Genomic DNA, 25885 nt, shown 5'->3' on the forward strand with positions numbered 1-25885 from the left:
GCGGGACATTTAATTATTCAACATCAACTTCAAACAGTGAAGATCTATTTCACGGAGCTCTTCAAATCTATGACCTTTTTGTCCTCCGATCAATCCTGACTGACAGCTGTCAAAACTGACACCGTTCGTGTGCCTCACGTGAGACGCTTGCTGCGCGCCACCCCTTCTCCCCCCCCCCACACCCACGAGCCGTAGGGGAGGGGTTACCCACTTCCTATTTTAATGCATTTTTTTGGTGTTTAATCTGTAGAGACATTACGCAAACTGCAAAGAGATTTACATGTTTTCTTGCCAACGACAACTAAAATCCCCAACAATGAACCTCGCCGCAGACTGAAATCCCGATCTCCTTTCAGGGATCGCGCTGTCACCATCCTAGAATCTCATCCAGATCTGGTAGAACGCTGGTGAACGGTGTGGAACAATGCAGATGTCCAGAACAACAACAACAAAAAAACCCCACGTAATTCCAGACCCCCAAACATCGCACTTCCTGGCTCTGACATGCCTCAACCACATTGGTGTAACTATCGTACGCATTAAACATCAACAGACCGATGCACTCTCCTTCATGTATGCAACATTAAACACACAAGCCACAGTAGTGCGATTGCGGCCGGGCAACTCAAACTATGGACCAAATTGTAAACCACTGTAGTCCGCACCCCTTAAATGGAGGAGGAATAGCAAAACTACACGAACTCTCTCCTAAGGCCCTCTCGTGACTAGAAGACCTCAACATTGACATTTTGCTTCTGAAGATGTTGCTGCCATATGCAAGAATATAATATAATTTTAATGCAGCATTGCGAGTCTGTATCTCCTCCCTAAGGTTTCACCTTAGCAGTATGGAGCGATTCTCTAGAAAAATCCCTCAACTCCTTTATCCATGTAGAGAGGGTCCCACAGGGATTGTGTTTCGTTTCGCTATGATGGAGAGAGAAAAAAAAATCACTTCCTGAAGATAGTTTTTTTAAATTATATTTTCTCATCATTTATCAGCCTACCATGTAACAAAAATAATCTGTTTTTGAAAGCTATGTAAATTGTATTACACGTTTAGACACCATAAATATTGTCAAAACTATAATAGTAATCAATTTCAACAAAATGAAAGACCCAAGGGTCATCTGTAGACTTGGTGGCGTTTAAAAGATGACTAAGCCTACAAATAGAGTCGACACAACATTGGGGGCCTGAGCAAATACAATAGAACAAATCTCATTGTATAAATGTGACCGAGTCAGTGGGAGATCTAATCTTGGGTTAACTCAGGACAGCTAGCTAGTAGGGGCATTGGAAATAACATTGAACAGTTTATTTGCTGAAGGAAGTTGAGGAATGTGGGTCCTTACACCCAGTGAATTATTAACCTGATCAGACGAGTTCTGTGAGAGTGTGAAGCACAAATAATAATAATTAAAATAACTCAACAAGTCCATCACGAACACTGCTATAGGAAGAAAACATATAATACGTGATATCATAGGATAGAGATCAAAAAGAGCTGTGAATTGGTCGCAAGTGGAGAAGTATGTTCTTTCATCTCAGTTTATTTTGTGTAAGCAGGTGATAACTCGAGACCCAGGGTGTGTCTCATTTGCAAGTGATCTGGGTCATCAAAACCACAGCAGCAAAACAAATCAACAATGAAGTAAAGCAATGAGGAAAACAGAAATCGGAACAAAAAAACTGTCATGTGAGAAACCAAAGCTATTCCACAAAATAATTAAACGTTGATTCATACATTTCCTAGAGCGTAAAACGGCTGAGTAATTAAGTAAACTGAACTATTTTTTGTTACGAGATAATGCCCACTGAGCTACATAGCTCTTTTTCAGAAGTAACCTGGCCACATATGATAGCTCAACAAAGTGGAATATCATGTGCAAATGCAGCCAAATAGTCTAAATGCATGTTTCTAAATGTGGAGGGAAAAACCGGAGGACCCGGAGAAAATCCATGACCTCCTGTATATCGGGCGACGTAGTTAACATCTCGCCACCGTGGCGCCCACCATAGAGCGATCACAGAACCATTACAAAATGAAGTTAAAGAAACATTCAACAGATATAGGGTTACTATTGTACTAAGGTGAGCAGTTGATGGCATGACAATCGAAAAAAATTCGTGCCTAAGTGGACGACGGCCGTAGAGAGATGGAGTGATGAGATCAATCAATGAATCGGGTCTTTATTTCTATAGCACTATTTTCGTGCAAAAGATGCAATGCAAAGTGCTGTACAGATAGAAGAAAACATTGTCAAAAGACTAAATCGCAAGAACAATAAAAGCTATTTCCATACAAAACAAAATTGCATTATAATACATTTATATCAAAGGCATACAAAAAATTATGCTATAAAATAATATTAAATAAAAGCAAGTTTAAAACGGTAAGTTTTTAGATGAAACTTAAAATTACTTAACGATTGCGAAGCCCTCAGATCAATTCGTGTGTAGGTTCGAGATGGCCAGCTCTCAACTGTGAGGAATGGTTTGATCGTGGGATGGAAGGCTGTCATCCAGCAGTGGATAGAGCACGGCTGATGATGATATTGATGGATGATGATGGTGTTTAGCAGTAAAATCATAAATGGTCTTTAAAACTAATTGTATTAAAACCTCACCGAGTTTTGTAGTGGAGAATGATTAGATTATACATAAATTACCTTCCAATCTGCATCTTCACATAAAAATGTATATTCACCAGCAGCGTTTATATAAACTTGCAAACCCTAAACTGCTTTCATACCGAGGCTGATTAGTCAAGAATGCAAAACACACACTGGTGGAATAAGTCTGGGGGCCAAAACGCTTATAGACTCAAACATATTATTTGTATGTGGAGATAATCAATAAAACGGGAATTATTTAATGACTTAACAAAATTCCATACACTCCACCTGATTGCCAGGGAAATATTTTCAACACTAATATGCCTATGAGCAAATCATCCGAAATGCCTCCAACTTGCAATGGAAGCAAGTTGGAGGCATTGGACGACCACGATTCAGATAATATTGGTGTAATTTCATCCCAGTGCTTTCTTAATTAATTCCCTGGGAAAAGGCAGACACTGTCCCTTGAAGGACAATCATTAGCTGATGCTAAAACAAACAAACAAAAACGGTTTCAGCTTCTAATCGGCCTGAAGAAAATAAATGCTAAGTGGTAGCCAGCGTAGGAATGCGCAGCAACATCCTTCACAGGACTGTACTTCTATGCTCCCACGTTTGTGAGACCTACCTTTACCAACCCACACTGACCAGAGGTGAAGTATGATGAAATAACCGCCACTAACCCACATGGCATGGGGAGGCCTTCATCCAGCAGTGGATTGATAAAAGGGCTGTAGTGTATATTAACGTAATTATTTAACAATGTGAAATGCATTTTGGAGACTACAAAATGATGCTCAATTAATACGTCATTTCAGTTTTGTTCAAAAGTGTGATTTTGATGTAAAACGCATTCAAAAGTATGCACTGCATAATTTGCCATTTTGGGATTTTCAAGCATATTTTTGCAGAGTGCAAAAGATTGCCTCGTACTCGGAGCAGAGGTTGTACTAATCCAAACCAGCCCTCACACACAGATGAGGGTACCTGGAAATTACACTGTAGTATTAACCCAGTGCTTTATTAATTCATACTTAGGGAAAGGGAGACACTGCCCCTTGAGGGAAATCATTAGCGGACACTAAAATTCAGGGAATGTGCAGGACAGAGAGAATGAAAAAAATGGGTCAGAACTTCAGCTACTCATTGGCCTGAAGAAAATAACAACTTTTTTCCACGTCTCTTTTACTTAATTTCTAGGACAGTGAAGATGCCACAATCAATTTGTTCATTTTTGCTTGGAAAACAAAGCGAGTGTAAAATTAGAATAGCCTGAATACAATTTGAGCAGAAATAAAGAAGACTTCAAGTACACAGCTAAGGCTCTATGTAATCAGCATTCCAGTGTATCAATACGATAATGTACTAAACAATTATAATAATTTGTACAATGGATGTGACTTCTGGAGAGAAAACGTATACATCATTGTGCACCAACAATTAGGAGAGGTTATGCATTGTTAATAAATAATCAGTGATCTTTATCCGGATTGTCAATTCATGATGATACAGGGAAACGCAAGTGTGAATTTCACGTTTTCAGGTAATATAAAGAGAATGTCTGTGGTGCATATGGTCAATGACATTGGGCAATTACGAGAGACTGTTGAAATAAAAAGAACAATAATCAACAATTATATTTTGTGTAATTAGCGATGTTCTTTTTACTCCAGTATAGTGCATCCCACCAGCCTCTGATCACTTCCCGTGGTGAATTTAATGAGGACAAAGACATTGCTGACTATGAGGTCACCCCACTCTAAACAGCGATATAACTGTAATTGTAATGGACAATGCAATCAAAGTGGGGGCAAGGTAAAAACAAAACGGAGTCAAACAGAACGCGAGTTCAGAATGTATTACGATTAAATCAGCAACGTGTTAGATGAACTGCTGTATCGCCAAACTGAGATATGCGTATGGCTTGGGAAGGCCTTCATCCAGCAGTGGACAGATGGCTGACCAGATGGCTGACCAGATGGCTGACAACAACGATGGCGATACGTATATACATACACGTGACGGTTCATCCGGGCGTGCGGGTGGCAGATCGCCTTTTAATCTCACCGACGAGGATCCGGGAAGGGCAGTTGAGGAAATCTGGTTGCAGTCTCTGAGCCAAATGCCGCTGGCATGTGTGGTGTAAGGACTGCAGGAAGGAGCCCTTTTCAGCTGCAGTCCCGGCCACCCACTGGTCGTGTGCGTTGTCAAAGAGAAGGTCAAACTCTGGGCAGTCCTGCGAAACAATGTTGCATATTTATATAAAACACGAACCAAACATCAAGTCGGCAAATACAGGAAGGCGTGGGAAAAAGAGGCTTGCATGGCAGTCAACGATAGAGGGTAATTTTTTTTTACATCAAAGATGAAATATAGTTTCTCAAATACTTTATTTACATTGGGCTTCTCCCCCCCCCCCCCCACTGTGATTTTTTTAACCCTTGATCTTTCATTGTTAAAGCAAATGGTAAAGAAAAGGCATTAGAACATTTAGGATATTTGAATCCATTACTGTGCACAATGCTTTGAAATTAAAGCTGGTCCATTATACTGCGTGGTAGTCTGTATTAATGTACCCTAAATGGCTGTACGTATACATTGCATGCACACATGTTTTTGTTACAAAACCCAAGCTAGACAGTATTGTATCTGCAATCCGGTTCAATTGTGGCATTTATAACATTTTTATACGAATGATATCGGAACTCTTTTGGTGGGAGAGGTGGTGCGGTAGCTCACAACCTGCGCTCTGAACCTGATCATCTGAGTTGGATTCCTGGCTGCAGCTAACTTAAGTAGCTCGGAACATCAGAACTGGTCCCGGGGCACTGTTTTAGCAACCCGCACTGGCGAGCATTGAGAAGTCTGATCGATCAACTGCCATGCCTGACATGACCTGGAGGGCCCTTGCCCCAGAAGTAGATTTGTACAAGACTATAAATATTATCCATTTGTTTTTACAACTCTTTAAGTAGAAATGTTTTTAAGATGCTTATGGTGAGATGTAAAATGCTTATGTTGACACAACATGTTTAAAGAGTCAGGACAAATATAAGATGATTATTTACAACATTGGACATCCAAATTTATTGCACCACAGTTGAATGCAGATTTGATGCCTTGTAATAGGTGTCTATTTGGGGTTTGAACATCTTAACACCTTTCTTTATACCAGAAAGGCTAAAGCCTTTTTTTATCAATCAATATCTTGATACTAGCAAAAGGGTCCCATAGATATATCCGAACGTATTTGATTATTTATTTTCTCATTAAATTAGCATGGTTTAAATGTACATATCCACATATGCTAACTGTAGAGAATAAAGTTACTATATCTTCTTCCACAGGTGAGTGAATCTATGAATAGGCTTATTGCTTGATATATTTTTTTCATGAATGGAATTCCAATTGTGCTATTGGTACCTTGTCAAGAGACAAAGCATCCGTGCAAAATCTCTCGCAGAATAGTGCAGCTCATCATGTTAAAGAGTGGCTCACATAAGTGGATACCACAGAACTACTTTTTAGATCCCAATCAAGTGACCTGTTCCAGGGATTATACACCCGCTCTGCCACTGAAAGGAATGATTTTCGCATGACAATAAAACCAATCATTTCCATTGTAAGTGCATGACTAAGTGAATTAAATATAAGAGCACTCTCTACCTCTGTGGCACATTACCAGAGATAATATTTGTTGACAGTGAATGTATCCTCAGATTGTTACAGCATTCAAGCTGCCTTAGGCCAGCACTAACTCATGATCGCGTGAGCATCAAAAAACAGTTAAATAAAGCATAATCAATGGGTTACTCATTCATTTTTGACAGGCATTATTAATAACCATTGCTTGAGGGATGCCTTGGAAAATGCCAGAGTAGATTGAGAAAACATAAGTACCTCTCATGGGATATTATACACCGAAAGGCCACTTTGGACTGTTATAAAAACATAAACCATTGGTAAGTAATGAAATGTATATTACTGTAGATGTATGTGGCATTCTTTCGACGTATGAGTTGTAAGGTGATGAAATGTTTGGAAGTAAAATAAAATTACACACTTCAAGCACATGATCTTAGTTTGACATTGAAATGAGAAATATGAATAATGTTTACAAATGTTTAAAAAAATACCAATATGTACTCGTCTATAGTATTAGCTGACTTTATGAAAATAAGCAGATCAGGTAGAGTTATGGCTACACTTAATAGAGAGGTGGTTGTATGTAAGAAGCATATTTTGTATTTTTAAACCAGGGTGGCTACAACCAGGATTTGAATCCAGGATGTCAGTGGTGTGTTATAGAAGTATGTTGAACTTCGTTTGCACCGTACGTGGCCAACCGTGCTAAACAAAGGTGCGGAGGAAGGACAACAAACTAAATACAAAAAGCAGTTCTAAAGAAAAGTGTTCAATCTAGATAAAAAAGTGGTGTTGACTGAATGCTGTGACCTCTGAGCCACCTATCAAGAGAGGGGCACCTTGATTTCTTTGGCTGGCTATCAAACAGCTCCACTTGATACAGCTAACTAAAAGGCATCCACGACTTAAATAAACATCCTCTCTTTGCCTTCTTTTTCTCTTTACACCCCCGCTCCCCCCAATATAATTTTGGATCAAGCTACCAGCACCATTATTACAAGACGGAACTCTGACAGCTAGCAGTGTACCACTCCGTGTCAAAAGCTGCTCCCAGAAAATGGTCTCACAGAACAACTTCCGAAGTCACATTACCCAACCAGGGGCACACCTTTTACATACTATCCTTTCAAAGAGTGTTTGTTGCATGTCAATCAAACAGAATTTGAATTCCAAAAGTTGGAATATGTAAATTTATGTGTGTGTGTGCGCGCATTGGGATCTACATGTGAAACGTGCCTTACAAAACTTAAATATTATTACTATGACTGCGTGTAGTCATTGGTGGCCAGGGCTGAAACCTTCAACTCACGACAATCTCTATGCTCAATACACTAGTGTCTTGAGATTCGGCTACATTGAGATGCTCAGTACCCCAGTACTGTATCTGCATTGAGATGGTTAATACACCAGTGGCTTGAGATGTGGTTGCATTAAGATGCCTAATCCTCTAATAAACTATAAACTATTTCCGTGTTGCTAAAGTTGAGGGTAAGAATCCACCCATTTTTTCGCCATATAGCATTGTGATATATAACGACTTATTGTTGGTAGCTTAGCTGATTGGAGAATATAGAGTTTATTGATAACATTAAGGTAAGTTATATTTTAGTTTTTATTGGTTCACTATTTAGTATTCATTATATATTGTATTGTATACCCAGTTACTGTGAATAGCTCAGATGTGTAGGCTTTGACTTCAACATAGCCATTTCTGTGACCAGTCACTCGCTAATCACTCAGTTATTTCAATGCTAAATTCGCCTAGTTATTTCAATGCTAAATTCTCCTGTTTGATTTGTACTAGGTGCCTCGGTGAATGTATATGCTCTGACTTTAACATAGCTATTTCTGTGACCAGTTACAAGCTAATCACTCAGCTATTTCAATGCTAAATTCTATGCTAATTCCTTTGTCAAGGGGTGCCTCTGCGGATGTGTATGCTTTAACTTAGCTATTTCAATGCTAAATTCTATGCTAATTCCTTTGTCAAGGGGTGCCTCTGCGGATGTGTATGCTTTAACTTTAACATAGCCATTTCTGTGACCAGTCACAAGCTAATCACTCAGCCATTTCAATGCTAAATTATATGCTAATTCTTTTGTCAAGGCGCTTTGTTTCTTCTCACACAGCTTAAAGGTCGTGATCTGAGCGTGGCTTTTTCACTCCAGCGCTGTCCTACCAGACAGTCTCGTCCCTTCACCTGATGAAGGCCGCTTGTGTTGTGGCCGAAACGTCGTGAGAATATTATTGTGTTATTTTATTTTATCAATTTATTATTTTATTCTCAATGTACGTGACTTTACCGAAAGAACCAAATAAGATGAAACTATAAACTAACCTATTTTTTATTTTACCAGGTAAGGCCCACTGAGCTATATAGCTCTTTTCAGAGCCACCTGCCCACAAATGATAGCTCAACGAAGTGGCTCATTACATGGACATTTATAGCAGCAAACAAAGCTCTAAACGCATGTTTCTAATGTGGAGGGAAAAACCGGAGGACCTGGAGAATAATCCAAGTGACCACGGGGAGAACATGCAAACTCAAAATATACAGGTGTCAGGGTCGGGATCAAACCCACAAACTCCTGTATACCAGGCGAGATAGTTAACATCTCGCCGCCATTGCGCCCAATGCACCAGTGTCTTGAAATGCGGCTGCATTCAGATGCTTCGATAAATCGAGATTGTATCATAACGTAACTACACAGCTGTGGCAGGCGCGTGTGAACAAAGTATGTTCAACATTTGTATTATTATTTATTTCACTTTACCAGGTAAGGGCCCACTGGGCTGTAATAGCTCTTTTTTCAGAAGCAACCCGGCCACATATGATAGCTCAACGAAGTGGATCATCACGTGGAAGTGTGCAGCGGCTGAAGACTCTCAACGCACGTTTCTAAAACCTTACCCGGATGCCGTCCACGCCGTTGACCTGTCGCAGCTGATCGAGCGTCCACTGGGAGCGGCGCACGAAGGAGGAGACCCCCTCGAATCGCTTCACCTTTGTGATGTAGCCCTGCAACGGCTTCTTGTTGGTGACTGTGGGAATCAAGCATGGCCACTCTAAGTGTTCATCTACAGCGAGGGGAAAAAAGTATTTGATCCCCTGCTGATTTTGTACGTTTGCCCACTGACAAAAAAAATATTAGTCTATAATTTTAATGGTAGGTTTATTTTGAACAGTGAGAGACAGAATAATAACCACAATAAAATCCAGAAAAACGCATGTCAAAAATGTTATAAATTGATTTGCATTTTAATGAGGGAAATGAGTATTTGACCCCCTCTAATGAGAAAGATTTCTGGCTCCCAGGTGTCTTTTATACAGGTAACGAGCTGAGATGAGGAGCACACTCTTAAAGGGAGTGCTCCTAATCTCAGCTTGTTACCTGTATAAAAGACACCTGTCCACAGAAGCAATCAATCAATCAGATTCCAAACTCTCCACCATGGCCAAGACCAAAGAGCTCTCCAAGGATGTCAGGGACAAGATTGTAGACCTACACAGGCTGGAATGGGCTACAAGACCATTGCCAAGCAGCTTGGTGAGAAGGTGACAACAGTTGGTGCGATTATTCGCAAATGGACGAAACACAAAAGAACTGTCAATCTCCCTCGGCCTGGGGCTCCATGTAAGATCTCACCTCGTGGAGTTGCAATGATTATGAGAATGGTGAGGAATCAGCCCAGAACTACACGGGAGGATCTTGTCAATGATCTCAAGGCAGCTGGGACCATAGTCACCAAGAAAACAATTGGTAACACACTACGCCGTGAAGGACTGAAATCCTGCAGCGCCCGCAAGGTCCCCCTGCTCAAGAAAGCACATATGCATGCCCATCTGAAGTTTGCCAATGAACATCTGAATGATTCAGAGGACAACTGGGTGAAAGTGTTGTGGTCAGAAGAGACCAAAATGGAGCTCTTTGGCAGCAACTCAACTCGCCGTGTTTGGAGGAGGAGGAATGCTGCCTATGACCCCAAGAACTCCCATCTCCACCGTCAAACATGGAGGTGGAAACATTATGCTTTGGGGTTTTTTTTCTGCCAAGCGGACAGGACAACTTCACCGCATCAAAGGGACGATGGACGGGGCCATGTACCTCCTTCCCTCAGCCAGGGCATTGAAAATGGGTCGTGGATGGGTATTCCAGCATGACAATGACCCAAAACACACGGCCAAGGCAACAAAGGAGTGGCTCAAGAAGAAGCACATTAAGGTCCTGGAGTGGCTTAGCCAGTCTCCACACCTTAATCCCATAGAAAATCTGTGGAGGGAGCTGAAGGTTCGAGTTGCCAAACGTCAGCCTCGAAACCTTAATGACTTGGAGAAGATCTGCAAAGAGGAGTGGGACAAAATCCCTCCTGAGATGTGTGCAAACCTGGTGGCCAACTACAAGAAACGTCTGACCTCTGTGATTGCCAACAAGGGTTTTGCCACCAAGTACTAAGTCATGTTTTGCAGAGGGGTCAAATACTTATTTCCTCATTAAAATGCAAATCAATTTATAACATTTTTGACATGCGTTTTTCTGGATTTTGTTGTTGTTATTCTGTCTCTCACTGTTCAAATAAACCTACCATTAAAATTATAGACTGATAATTTCTTTGTCAGTGGGCAAACGTACAAAATCAGCAGGGGATCAAATACTTTTTTCCCTCACTGTATATCTGTGATAAAAACACTGGTGCCATCCGATCAATATTCACCACCGAGGCAAGGATATCCCCCTACCCCAAAGCTGTGCCCTTGAAGCGTAATCAGTAATTTATATGTCAATGAAATCACTGTATTGTTGTGTATTTTTTATATCCTGCTTCTCTTGTTCAGGAGCGATAGCCCACTCTTAAAGTGAATTTTAATGCAAATGTACATTTAAATGTGTGAACGTAGATCACGTTTGGAATTCAAGACTTTTTGCAAGCCACTGCCAGCCCTGCTAGGAAGACGTTACAACCAACATATATTTGTTGGTGAACAACAGAAGTAGCATTAGGAGTTGAGAAATCGAATTAACTCCACTCGCCATGGAAACAATTGTGCGTGACACGCGCGAATTCAAGTGAATATATTTGGCGTGATCAGTATCTGTGTGAAAGTGCTTCCTTCATGGCCAACACCAGAGACGATTATCTGAACTGGCATTGGACCTCCTCTAGGTCGACTCGGCCTCAATAGAGCACCTGGTGCAGTGTGTAAGCATCGCCACTAGGGAGACAAAGGCGGTCGGGCGTGGTGCTGGTCACCCACCCCTCGTGTGCCATGCCAGCCTTTATAGGTGCTCTTGCCCCAGCAGTCCGTTAAGACTATACGGGGATCTTTGTCTTACGGTATTAACGTGTTTACCATTAAATTTTGATTTAAAGCTTTCGTGACTGCAGGGATTCATATTCTTGGTTCTTTCGGTAAAGGGAAACAATACAATAATAAAAATATAAAAATTCTCACGACGTTTCAACTGCAACACAAGCAATCATCATCAGGTGTTAAAACCACAGCAAGAAAATTTGAAAAAAGATGAGCGTTTTGAATAATATTAATTAAAAAAGAGGGATTGCATTGTCATCCTCTCAGCCGACAAGGGCAATGCCACTGTCATCATGGATAAAATAGAATATAACAACAAAATTAAAGAATTACTCAACGATGACAGCTATACAAAAATAAAAAGAGATCCCACCAACAGCCTCGTCATACAAACCAACAAAATCATTTCTGATTCAACCGCATTAATTGATCAAACCAAACAGTTCTCGCTGAAACCTTCTGCTGCCAGGCGACCAAGATTATACGGCTTACCAAAAATACATAAAGTAGATACACCCCTTCGTCCAATCGTCTCTACTATCAACTCCCCCACCTACAAACTGGCTCGTTTTCTGTCTGAAATCCTGCGGCCTTTCACTGATTCTGCGGCCTTTCACAAATGCAAGAATTACTCGTTGAGTAATTCTTGAATTTTGTTGTTATATTCTATTTTATCCATGATGGCAGTGGCATTGCCCTTGTCGGCTGAGAGAATGACAATGCAATCCCTCTTTTTTAATTAATATAATTCAAAACGCTCATCTTTTTTCAAATTTTCTTGCTGTGGTTTTCACACCTGATGATGATGATTGCTTGTGTTGCAGTCGAAACGTCGTGATAATTTTATTGTTTTATATTTTCATTATTTTATTGTTTCCCTTCTACGTGACTTTACCGAAAGAACCAAGAATATGTTTACCATTGTGACGACGATATTGCACGATGAAGCTGCTTCAGCTCAATTTTTTTTTATCTTTCACCAAAAAAAGAATAATGCACGTGCAGATAATGAACCGAATGTGTCCATCTGCGCCTGAAGGATGCTATAAAAGGATTCTCATCTGGGCCGACTTGTCAAAATAGATTAGGTCATTTACTGGGGCACGTGTCGACCAAAATCCAATTTCTTCTCCTTTTTTTTTTATAGACGTAGGCACATGATGGAGAAAAAGAAATGGTATTTGTTAATGGCTGATTCTTCTGTGCGATAAATGCTCTACATTAGCTCAACTTTTAATATAGGTGTCGTAATGAATGTGACATATCTAATGGCAAATAATGGGTGTAAATTAAGTGCAAAAAAAATATTTTAGCAATAAGAGGAAATTTTTTTTTATCATGAAAACGTTTACATGCATCACACAAGTGAATTGTGACATGAGATCAAAAACACGGTTGAAAGTGTACAGCTTAACGTCACATCTAATAATAATACTTTAATTTTATATCGCGTCATTCATGGTAATAGCATCCCATAACGCTGTACATTAATTATATATAAGGCCCACAATCCCAAATAGAGCCACTACCAAGCCAATGAAAACCCTACTACAAAGCTAAATCAAAACGAATTGACAAAATAAGAAATGGCGCCAAAACAAAAACACTCACAACAAAAAATGTATTACCACAATTCGACCATCACATATGCACCCTAACCAATTAACCACCCACACCCAGCACAGCACCGTATATGTTCCACGGTGTAACTGTCATTTTCTGCAGGTGATCACAAATCCGAGCTCTTCACATGCAGCATTCTACTGTACTCTTGATCTTACAGACATTCGCTTACCTCTAACAGGAGTTTCCCATGTTTATGTCAAGTTTATCTCTATTTTTATCCAGTAACATTTTTCATGAGTGGTGTAATTTCTCAAGATGTTTTGGAAAAAAAAATCACCCTTTAGACATACTGTACCTACCTATACCCAAGTCTCTAAAGAGTTGGATAAGCTAAGTTGTGCTCTATATTTAAATAAAGCACAGACAGCCTCTTCGGATGGATTTCTTGGTAAATCTGGCTGAATACAATCAAACCTTGAAAAAGGTGATACAGTATTAAATGGCATGGCAGGACCTATATTTGATTACATCTGCCAATGTTTACCATTTTTGTCCTCTCTCCATACATCAGAATGCCACTATGAGTGACTTGTATGGGAGTAGTGCATGGGACGGAACTGTGAAATGCAATTATGTCTCGACGGTTCTGCTCACACACCAATAAGAGGTCCCAAGAGAACAATAATTCATCTTGTTAAGTCACCAGGGGCAATGGATTTGTAGGGATGCAACAACCAAATCACCCAATGAAAAACACTAGCTCTGTAAATCCAAACGCAAAGTGCCTGGAATAAAAATTCCGTCAAATAATAAAAATATAAATTAGGTTAGGCTTAATCCAGCGGAGATGCAGCAGTACTTAGTGAAAATGCACGATGAAACCAGTGACCCAAGTTCAATTCCCAGCTGTAACTAACAAAAACACAACGCCACAGATCGCCATATAGCCTGAACAGACTGTTGGGGCAAGTGCTGTTAGAGATACTCATTTAAGGCTGAGTCCACCTGGGGGAGGCCCATGACCAGTTTAGATGCTCGCCGCCGGTGTTAGCCGTGGGCAGAAATCGAACCCGGGTCGCCGGGTTCATCGCGCAGCGCGAAAACCACGACACCGCCGCTCCCAACGATCTACTCTAAAAGCGCGTTCCTAAATGTGGAGGGGAAAAAAAAACTGGAGGCCCCCGGAGAAAAATCCATGCGACCGCAGGGAGAACACGCAGACTCCAAATATACAAACAGGCGTCAGGGCCAGGATCGAACCCGCAACCTTCCGCATACCGGGCGAGGTCGTTAACAGCTCGCCACCGTGGCGGCCCATTCGGTGACAAGCTCGTGTTGCGCATGGCAGCCCGTCTTGCTCTGCCGACCCACCGAGGAAGTGCCCCCGCACTGCGCAATATCTCGCAGCAGGCGACCTGCAAGCGCTGGAATGACATTTAGTGTTGGTGGACGGACATGAAAAGTAAGTAGTGACGTCTGAAGCTAGCACTGGGCCCTCCTCTGCACGAACCTGCATTGACCAGGCTGGTGAAGTATGACCAAACAAGCAGGACGTGGCGAGGCCTTCATCTGGCAGAGGATTGAATAAAGGCTGTACGGTATTATGTTTCGCACCTCCGATTGGCAAGGTTGGCTACGTACGGTGCGAAAGAAGTTCAACATACATACATACACAATATACACATATAACAGACACATTACATTGCTCACGTATCGTACAGTATTTGTACGAGTCTGTTTATTCATGTCGAAAATTGAGAACGTTTACAATGTGAACATTTTGAATTGTGTGACAGCATGATTTGTTTCTGTCAACTGGACTGCTTTGTCACAAAAAAAGACACCAATGCAGTCGTCTTATTTTTCTTTGAATTACAATATTTCATATTATCCAGGCTAAGGCATTGCCTCTTTGGATACAGTATTTCCAAATTAACACAATTCCGAAATCAAAGCCACTATTGTGAGGTCTTACTGGCCCGTGTAACCCAACTGCGAATCATAATACAAACCATTCCTGCTCTCTTGTTACCCGAGGAGCAGATTCACTGCCTGCTCTTTGTCTGCTCAGCAATTTCCCTGGAGGAGAGAGAGAGAGAGTGTGCGATGACTACTCATCTCCCAGAAATTCTGGATTCGAGCAAACGCAAAATAGAATTTAAATTTGCCTTAATCTTGTATGTATGTATCATGTTGAACTTGTTTCACACCGTTGCGCAGACAACCATACTAATCGGCGGTGCGGGTGAAGGGCAGCAAACTAAACACAAAAAGGAGTTCTAAAGAAATGAGTTTTCAAACGATTTAAAAGTGCATGGCTCCAGTGGCTGCCTGATATCGGAATGGAAGGTTGCCGATTTGTCAATTACTCGAAGCACACTTTGCAATGCAATTTGAAATCATACTTTCTATTCTATTTTTTTTAGTGATTTGCTTACCTTTCCTATATTTTGAACTCCCATCGTTTTTTGCATTGTGCGTTGTTGTAACTTTCTGACCTGCCCCCCCCTACTGGGCATCTATGAAAAAAGAGCTTCATAGCTCATCAGATTTCTCCTGGATAAAGAGATTCGGATTCCGACTGTCATGGGAACATCTATTCCAAATGCGTCTCTTTAAAGCTTACGCAAAGCCTCAAAACAGCAAGCAAGTGCCTTACACCTTATCCCACTCCGTATTGCTATTCTGTGACTATGAACACCACGAGAGCGGCGGTATTTATAGAGACGCACTCCCACCACCTTCATTACCGCAATCATCGAATTAATGCCAAGCCAACCACTTCTTAAATTGCAAGCGATTTTGCCCCGATCAACGGTATGACTAGCTATCATTCAATCCCCTGTTTATAGTATGTGCTGAACTAACAGTTTTAAACATTCTGATGGGAATTCCCCCCCACCCCAACGTTTCATATGCTAACACCTATCGATTGTATTATTTTAAATAGAGCTTGCATCATGTGCTGAGATACATTGTAAATGGTAGAGGGGATAATTAACATCGTAATGATAAGCCAAATTACTTTTGACATATCGCTCATTAAAATTGGCAAAGAGATGTGGGAAGAGTTATAGAAATGGAGAGACAGATGAGCTGCTTAAAGAATGGATGGGGCCAAAATGAGATTCCTTACACACGAATTGCAGTAAATTATAATTGTATTAGCAATGTAGGCTAACCAAAAATATGTGTTTAAAATGTTACATTTGCGAGCGAACTTATGAGAAAAGGATTTTGAAAAATGCATAAACAAATATTAATTTGTGTCTGAATATTTTTGACCTTCCATTTACGGCCTGAGTGTGGCCTGACTGATATTTTCTCTTTGTGTTAATGCTCCCATGGCAAAGTCAATAATGGTGGTCACAGTTGATTTATTTTAAAAATAGCAGCAGTTGCCACCGGCTATTTCCATAATGGCAACAAGTGATCACGACCTGTTCTTTCTGCCTCACATCTTTATCCATCCCCGAATGTTAGCTAGAGCCAGCACCAGGGACGTGTGGTCAGGGGAGGCAGGGGAGGCAGAGCCTCACCTGTCATACTCCAATGAAAATGGCTGTTATTAAACGTAAATAAAAATAATCAAATCAAATAAATATAAAGATTTTTCCACTGATCTGTGTTATAAATGTCATTTCTGTACGATTAAAATCATTTATATAGTCAAAATCGCCAAATTTGCGGAGCTCCGCTGCAAATACAGGAAGAGACGAGAGGTGAGGCAGCGACAAGCTCAGCCTCCCCTCTGATTGCGCAACCCCTCAGTAACTGGATGGAGCACGGGCAAGAAGCGTGTGCCTGTTACTATCTCAGTATGTCACCAATGTAATGTTTGTAGACCCCTTCATTTCATGTCCTCGCCTTCCATACTCCAGGTAACTTATTTCACCTATGCGTATAAAGATATTTAGCCTCGCTGGTCTCGTCATGAAACTGCAATGAAAAAGCACCAGGGGAAGCAGCTATCACATCTGCCTCACTGAGGAGGACGTGTCTAACAATTAAATCACGACGTTTCAAAACGTCGTGATTTAATTGTTTTCTTTTATTTTAATTTATTTTACTTTACCTACGTAACTTTACCGAAACCCCCAAAGAGTATGAATCCTTGCAGTCACGAAAGCTTCAAATCTAGCTCATAAATAACCTAGACATCAATGCACATCCTTTGTTGCAGTTCCAAAACTCTTACGCATGCAGTACGCCAAATGAAAAAAGAAGTGCGTTCGTGAATACTACTGATAGTCCAAATTAATAAGATTTACAATTAAATCAAGGGCAGCATGCAATACTTTATTTTTACGGCCTAATTAAACACTCGGATCAACGAATATACACAGCGATGTTTTTTTCTTTCAGTAAGATGATTCAACGCCCTGTTCCCAAGCATGGCTAAATTTGGTGTGCAGGTTGCAACATTGTTTAAAAGATCAAAGCTTGATTTACAAAATACAGAACGAGCTCCTTCTGTGTGGTATCAGATTGTCGAGTGTTTCGCCCTACATGCCGAGGAGCAAAATGTCAACATCGCACCGTACAAACCGAGCACACGATCGGAGAGAGCTACACCACAGCACAACCGCGAATACCTATGGCGCAGTGCTACGGAAGAAGTTCATCCGGTCAGTGTCTATGCCACTGGAATGACTATGCAGCCGAAGGAAAGCCGTTCCTGTGAGGCCTAGAGCATGGAAGCTAGTATGGGCATCACCTCCAGCAGGTGGAAATGGTGATAAAGTGCCCAATATTCACGCTACACAGGCCACTGCTGCCCCCATACATCTACGGCACTCGTGAGCCCTTTCCCAAAGGGTTGCAACTGGTTCGGGGCCATTTGTTAGCATTACAGATAGCACTCTACCCATATATCGTCTGTTTCATCTCAGAAAGCATGGCCCAGACATCAATCACACGTTCAAGGGATCGTGTTTCTAGCATAAATAAATAAACTAACATGATTTAGAATACAAAACACTATTTGGTCTTGCATCTGTCTTTTGGTGTTTCACCTTTTGTGTTTGGAAGTTCACAATGCTTGACTTTGTGTTGCATCATTCCTGCTTTGTACCGAGACTATAATTATAGAATGTGTGTAAAAACAAAACATCGAATCGGTTAGTGAACAGCACTAGCAGCCTGTAGTATTATCACCATCAGCAGCCTTGGTCAATACACTGTTGGATGAAGGTCTCCCCAAGCCAAAGCCATCTCTCATCGATCTTGCAACGTAATAATCCACTTAAACAGCTACACAAGAGCTTAGCTACCTGTAAAATAAATTCTCGTTAAAAAAGATTACTTGTGTTCATGTTAGTTTTAGTGTAATTAAATAATTGCAGTCAAAAATCGACTTTAACCAGTCACACATACGAGTTCTAAGCGGTAGGGAGTGTGCACATTATTTTGTTATCTTTGAATACAGCTATGATTTGAAAAAAATATTATAATATTATTGCTCGCTTAAAGTACAGCTTCACAAGCAGCCCGCATGGCTTTCGGTTTTAATAATAAAAAATGAATATTAATGGGAGACAGGTTACACGTGTAATCATTGCTGTATTAGAAGGGGCAGGTCAAGTGCCAATAGTACGTATTTTTCTTGACAAAACTCCTCTTTATCCGAGAAAAAAAAGCAATATGTGACATGGTACAATGTTAACAATGACAGACTATCAACAATGACAGACGATCAACAAAGCAAGCTAATGCACCTGAGGCCAGCTGTCGCAACTCAGTTCATCACGCCGGTTAATACAAATCTCCACACGTTAATTATTGTAAATAATGACCTCTGAAAATCCATGGCACAGGACAATTAAGGTACAGCTGTTAACACAAAAGCCAAACAGCTACAAGCACCCCAATGTGCACAGGTAGAGAGCAACACTATAGTTTACACCTAATGTACCAATGAAAGCTCACCCATTACGAAAGTATGAAGATACCCCACGATATTTAGGTGTGCTCCAATAGTATATATTTTTTTCTTTTTAAAGAGCGAATTATAAAGTAGCTGTTGTTGTAAGTAAGTTGGCATTAGAGAATTAAACCAAGGAATGTAAGTTGTCTGATTTAATCTATTAAGGTAATCAGATGATTGGCTCACAAGTGATGACATCACATTTATCCCTGGCTGTCGCCTGATGAGGCTGGTTGTAATTACTGGCGAAACGTCGTACTCGAATTGTAAATGTGGTGGGTTTACTCTCCAACACACCAGTGTGCTGAACTAGTAACAAATTGGCATGTTTGTTTGCATGACAAACCTTACTAATTGGCTGTGTCGGGTGATGATTCTGCATTACTTTATCTAGACAAACATCAGAGTTAGTCGCTCATAAATAATAAATCAGGAAACTGGTATTAACTGGATTACATCCCTCTTATAAATAATGTATTAATAGGTATGCACAATATCTTTCAGCTGAAACTTAGCACTTATTATTTATTTACAAAGATTTAAAACTTTATTTTATGTCATCCTATGGAATGTAAAATTTCCAAGAAGAGGAGCAGTACTGCCTTGGTGGTTGTATGAAAATGTACACACGTTAACTTTCCAGTTGTTATTTTTGTAAAATAAAAAATACCGCACACTTAATAATGTTGCTTTTCACGTCATAGTTAACTGTTTAAATTTCGATTTAAAGCTTCCGTGACTGCAGGGATTAATCTTCTTGGTTCTTTCGGTAAAGTCACGTAGAATGGAAATAAAATAATAAAAATGAAACGTAATAATAAAAATAAAACAAAATAAAAAATAAAATAAAATTCTCACGACGTTTCAGCCACAACACAAGTAGCCTTCTTCAGGTGAAGGATCAGAACTGACGGGACGACAGCGCTTCAATGAACGCGGCTAAGATTCGCAGCGTCTTTTAAGCTAGGTGGGAGAGGTAAAGTGCCTTGACAAAGGAGTTTACATATCAAACAGGTTTGCATTAAAAGAAGTTACAGCAGCAGAGGTTAGTGCAAATGCGGCTGGTATTACCTTTAGAAAGGTGAGAGACTCGATTAGCTGAGCCTTCTTATACCGGAGTTTGTTGAAGGATCTCAAGGTTATGTGGAATCCCTCCCCGTAGAGGCGGTTAAATTTCGATTTAAAGCTTTCGTGACTATAGGGATTCATCTTCTTGGTTCTTTCGGTAAAGTCACGTTGAATGGAAATAAAATAATAAAAATAAAATATAATAAAAAATAAAATTCATGACCATAGTTAAAATATACCAAAAACTGGTACAGAACATAGTTGTTTTTTTAAGTGGGGTTCATTAGCTTTAATTTAAACTTCAAAGTTATTGTAATTAAGATTGACTTTATTTGCAGTCACGGCCTTCTTATAACGTTCATTTAAATGAGTTAATTAATAAGGAAAATCCATAGATAACTGTTGTCGATAGATTCTGGTTACAATACCAGATAATACAGCGTTGGAGAAGTGGCATAGTTGGGAGCACATTGCGCTATAAATCCAGCCACTTGAATGCAATCCATGTCCATAGCTAACATCTGAGATCGGAATCAGTCCTGGGCCCCAATTCACCAACCGGCATTGACCAGTCTGGTGAATTGTGATCAAACAACCCCCCATAAATGAAACGGCATGGGAAGGCCTTCAATCAGCAGCGGATTGATAAAGGGCCATACATGATTATTATCATGAATAGTATATTCATATGGGAAACTATGGTATGTGATGCAGTGATATGGTTACATGCCTTTGGATCCTACATTAGCAAGTTGAAATGCCACATGACCCAGTGATTATATTATTAATGCATTAAAATCCATCTTTCTGATAATTATCTGCATTGTTGTTAAAGGGCCTGTGGCATTGCTCTCTGGCTCTGCTTGTGAGACCAGACCTCGCGTCATTGACAATTTTAGAAAATTACAAGCGACTACACAATTGTAAATGTACCACTTCCTGAGCACCTGATAGGATAAACACTCATGTGGTGAGCTGAGAGGAATCCCTGAGCTGTATCTGCTGCAGCACAATTTTAGGCGTATGATGATATCCAAATAATGTGTGCTCATTTACATCTCTCTGTCAATCTACGACTGGATGAAGGCCTCCCCACACCACGTCGATCATGGGAGTTGTTTGACCATACTTCACCACGCTGGTGTGTGTGAGTTGGAGAAGGTGAGGGGAGTCCAGCAGCCCTTGGCAATGGTTTGGGATTAAATTCAGGTGCAGAGTTTATTGTATCATCACTCCCCCCCTCGCGTTGGCATATGCATACTTCTTTATTATGGCTGCGTGTGAATATATACACTCCTTAAATGAAGGTGTGACAATTTACCCCCCATGACTCCGACTGCCGCAGCGATTGATGGGGTTAATGTAGCATCCTCTAGTGCCCACAGGGGTCACATGAACCCATTACATACAAAATATGCGAATCAAAACACATTGATTTGTATACATGTGATTTGCTGAATGTAGCATTAGCTCAGAGATCGACATGAATCGATGACTCAGTGCATCGTTCAACCTGCATGCAGCGAATCGTCAACCTGCAGGACACGTGCGTTACGTGTTTATTGGAGAGACTGGTGCATGCAACGTGGTCATGTTGATTAAGGTGACCTTCATTCACAAGACAGCGAGATGTGCTGCAGGAAGCCAGGTACAGAAACACCAGCGAGCCAGCTATACCACGAAGGAGGAGAGTGATAGGGAGATCTCGTAAAGTCATCATTTATTAATTGTGCCCCTCAGGCTACAGCCTAAAAAGTGCATTTATAAAAAAAAAATGTGCGTTGCATCATGGCGAGGAGGATAACTGACATGTAATTCTCAGTGAAATTTCAAATAAATACAAATGTGCAGCTTCTAAACACCGATTTAACCGATTCACATCTCATAAAAATGGACGTGTAATGCAATAATTTATTTCCATACTAAGGGATTAATTCATATATACTGTACATTAAAAGTCCTAAATAAATGCTCGACATATATTGTCAAGATCAGTTATTCTACTCAGTTACTGGCTTCTCTCTATATAGTAAATGCGTTTTCTACCTCAAGAGGAAATTGTACTAAAATGGAAAAATGTCAATGACATTTTGGCTTTTTTCTGCTTAGCAGAGCATAACAGAAAATTAACGGCAAGATAAATCCACTCCATTATAACTTCTTTAATATCTATTTCCATTTAATGCAATTGGAAAGATATAATTGATTCAGAGGCTTCCAGAATCTCTGTAATTCCCTTTGGTGTAGATTTGTCCTATAGATTAATTCACTTAATTCCTTCCATGAATAAATCCCAAATCTTGCTTTTGTACTCTGTTGTTTACAAGGCCTTGGTATGTGTGAGAAATTCACGATATTTCCTTTTGAGCAATTCCTTTGATATTTGTTCTCTTGCAATTCGTCCGCCCCACCAACATCTTTACCTAAATGTATGGTACTTCACACGCTGTTAAAGATAAACGTGTATTTTATTGTTTTATGAGCAATGTTCCATTTACTGTGGTTGTGATGCTTCGACTTCCCTCACAAATAAATAATGGTGAGGGAAAATAGCAGTGGTTTTAAAAGCAATAAAAGACAGAACAATCATTCTAAGATTGTGAGAAATAGTTTAAAATGCAACACAATCAGCTGTTATGAGTATGTGAGTTATTTACTATGAGTAAACTACATGATCTAGATTGTATACACTGCGACGTCCAAGTAATATCTTTAGCATGCAGGCCAGGCATCTACATGGAAGTTGATTTCTTGAAGTTTGACTGAGATTGCCTTGGTTGAGCTATAACACATTCCTGCAGAGGGAGCTGGTAGGAACGTTGGGTTGCTCGGTCAATGGCCAGGGTCAACGGCGGCACCACGTGGTGTATTCCGCAAATATGCCCGACTGTGAGGGCGGGCACAAGCCGGCGTGAGTAGGTTAAACGTTGAGTTTTATAAGGGCACCACGGGGTGATCAGCCCCTCTCCACCCAGCCCCACCCCTCCCACCCCCCACCCAGCCCCACCCTCCTCATCCAGCCCCTCCCCACCCTCCCCACTCAGCCCCTCCCCACCCAGCCCCATCCCCACCCTCCCCACCCAGCCCCTCCCACCCCCCACCCAGCCCCACCCTCCCCATCCAGCCCCTCCCCACCCTCTCCACCCAGCCCCTCCCACCCAGCCCCATCCCCACCCTCCCCTCTCCACCCAGCCCCACCCCTCCCATTTTTGAATGCACGACGGACGGACGGACACAATAATCCCCTGTGGGCTGGTGTAACCAGGAGGTTCCTACCAGTACAAATTCCTTATGAACTTCCCAGAGACAACTTTGATAGAATAGCAAAACACCCCTGTAAAGAGATGGAATAAAAGTTAAACTTGAGGTTTATTACTTTACCCTGGAGTGATTCAATGAACTGTTGTCATTTGGGGCATTGATTAGATTATTTTTATTTTGTAAATAGTGGTGAATGTATTGGCCACAAGTGGGTGGAGTGCCCATGTGAACAAGTTACAGTGCAACGTTTAGGAATCAAAAATATAATATTCGAACACGTATCGTTCAATTAACAGTACATATTATTATTATTGCATTGTTACACCCTTATGTATAATACATAAAACTATTGTGGGTATGTGGGAATATGAATATAGATGTATTCGTTCGTAAATAACAGCTTTTAAGGGGATGATTTTCCTTATTTTTAATTCACATACACGTGTTTGTGCTGCAGGGAATTTAATATTTAGCTATGATTCAAAGTTGATTCATGTTTGCAACATTTTCGATTCCCCTAATGCAATGCAGTGGTTTTTGTCCTGATTGCTTTATTTAATTGTCTGTACTCCGTTTTATTTGTTTTTGCTTTTAGAATTTTTTTCAAATGACACTGCCCCAGTCTCTTGAGTTCTCACCTATTTCAACAAAATCAACTTGCAATGCATGTGGTTATTAATCACACAGGCCACGGTATTCCCTCGTTATACACGAACTTGCTCTCCACGATTTTGGCTATCGACGAATCGCATCTGCAACTCTACACGACTGCATCAACAGAAAGAGAAAGAAAGCGACGAGATGAAGTGATGAGGGAGAATCTAATGCGAGAATGTGATGGCACAATGTGATGAGGGAGAAAGCGTTGAGATAAAGTGATGAGAGATGAAGTCATTAGAGAGACTGTGATCCGAGAAAGTGATGAGATAAAGTGATGAGAGAGATAGTGATGCGATGAAGAGCGGAGAGAGACAGAGAGAGATAACTTTTTGAAGATTTAGAAGCATGAGGGAGAATGTAATGCGAGAATGTGATGGCACAATGTGATGAGGGAGAAAGCGTTGAGATAAAGTGATGAGAGATGAAGTCATTAGAGAGAATGTGATCCGAGAAAGTGATGAGATAAAGTGATGAGAGAGATAGTGATGCGATGAAGAGCGGAGAGAGACAGAGAGAGATAACTTTTCGAAGATTTAGAAGCATGCGCAGACGTTGCGTGTACAACATTTGCGGGCGAATAGCATTTTCCGCGAAATTTGCTATTCACGAGCATCCCTGGGAAATATCCCTCCAAAAATAACGGGGGGGGGGGGGGGAGGAATACTGTAACTGTAATGCCTTAGAGAGCCTTAGCTCTGCACACTTGCGTGCGTGCACTCCGTCACGATCGCCAACTTTTACAAGCAGCCGCCACCACAGACCTGACGCTGGTGCAGAGAACAGAAGCAGGAAGTGGCACATAATGGACATTTGAATGGGGCCCTTGGAAATAATAATAATATCAAGTCACCTCCTTCAGGCACCCACTACACTTCACTGTTGTCGCAACAAATGGAATCACAACAAATCTCATGGCAGGAAAGAGCGCGGTGACGGATCTGGCACTGGGAAGAGAATGGAACACATGTGGAGCCATGGGGAATATGAAGACAGAGCGGGCGCACAAAAACAAAAGTGTGAGAATCTGAATGGAAAAATTTCTCGGCTCCTTTCTCGCCCGGATTTAGCTTCTTTTGGGAAAACCTTAACATCATTTTTGCGTAGGCACTGTGATTTACACTCCTTTGTCAATCTACTACGATGTTGTCGGTCTCCACAGAAAACGTATTTATACTTGAGGACTTCCAATATGTCCACAGCCGTGACGGTTGTGGGAGTCGTCGGCCATACTTCACCACGCTGGTCAGTGTGAGTTCATACGGACTGTGTGTGAACCAATGTGCTTCCCAAGGGCAGTGAACCCATTATTATAGGATACCCCCCCCACCCCCGCCCCTGCCACAGCTTCTCTGCATTACACGTTAAGTAGACAACATAACAGGGGTGTAACGATACATCGATTCATTAATATCGATTGTTAAGCTCACGATACATGCGTCGGATCACATGTGTATGAATGGGTGTTTTTAGATTAGCATGCAAACGATGGACCATTCAGGAAACCACTGCAATGTCCGCTCTGGTGAAGGAAGAATGGCAAAACTACACGAACTCTCTGCTGAAGCATTCTCGTCGTGGCCAGCAGTCCTCGGCGTTGGCATCTAGCTCCTCAACATATTGCTGCCATATGCAAGAGTACAATAAATACTTATTACGGAGTTATGTGAAAATAACATGCAAATGTGCCTCAAGAAGAGTTTTTTTTTTTAATCAGTGCGTGCTGCATGCTTTGACATATGGTTCAGAAACTTGGTCAACAACAAAAAATAATATGATCTATGCAAGCCCACATACATTTCTTAACAGTTTGAATAATTTTGATTTAAA

The 25885-nt window shown here is 40.9% G+C and overlaps 1 protein-coding gene across 5 annotated transcripts in view; it reads right to left on the reverse strand.

Moving 5' to 3' along the window:
• Positions 1-25885, reverse strand: part of STXBP6 (syntaxin binding protein 6) — a 63557-nt gene that overhangs the window by 15043 nt on the left and 22629 nt on the right. For 4 of the 5 annotated variants that reach the window (XM_032947988.2, XM_032947992.2, XM_032947993.2 and 1 more), the window contains 2 exons: positions 9178-9308; positions 4689-4857 (listed from right to left, as the gene is read on the reverse strand). In XM_032947988.2, the coding sequence (XP_032803879.1) occupies positions 4689-4857; positions 9178-9308 (300 nt within the window). Of the gene's footprint in view, positions 1-4688; positions 4858-9177; positions 9309-14421; positions 15133-25885 lie in introns of those variants that run through there. The other variant, XM_032947991.2, reaches the window with a different exon arrangement.

The sequence above is a fragment of the Petromyzon marinus genome, chromosome 6, assembly GCF_048934315.1.
Source record: "Petromyzon marinus isolate PM22_M1 ecotype Great Lakes invasive population chromosome 6, UKy_Petmar_22M1.pri1.0, whole genome shotgun sequence".
Classification (NCBI taxonomy): Eukaryota; Metazoa; Chordata; class Hyperoartia; order Petromyzontiformes; family Petromyzontidae; genus Petromyzon; species Petromyzon marinus.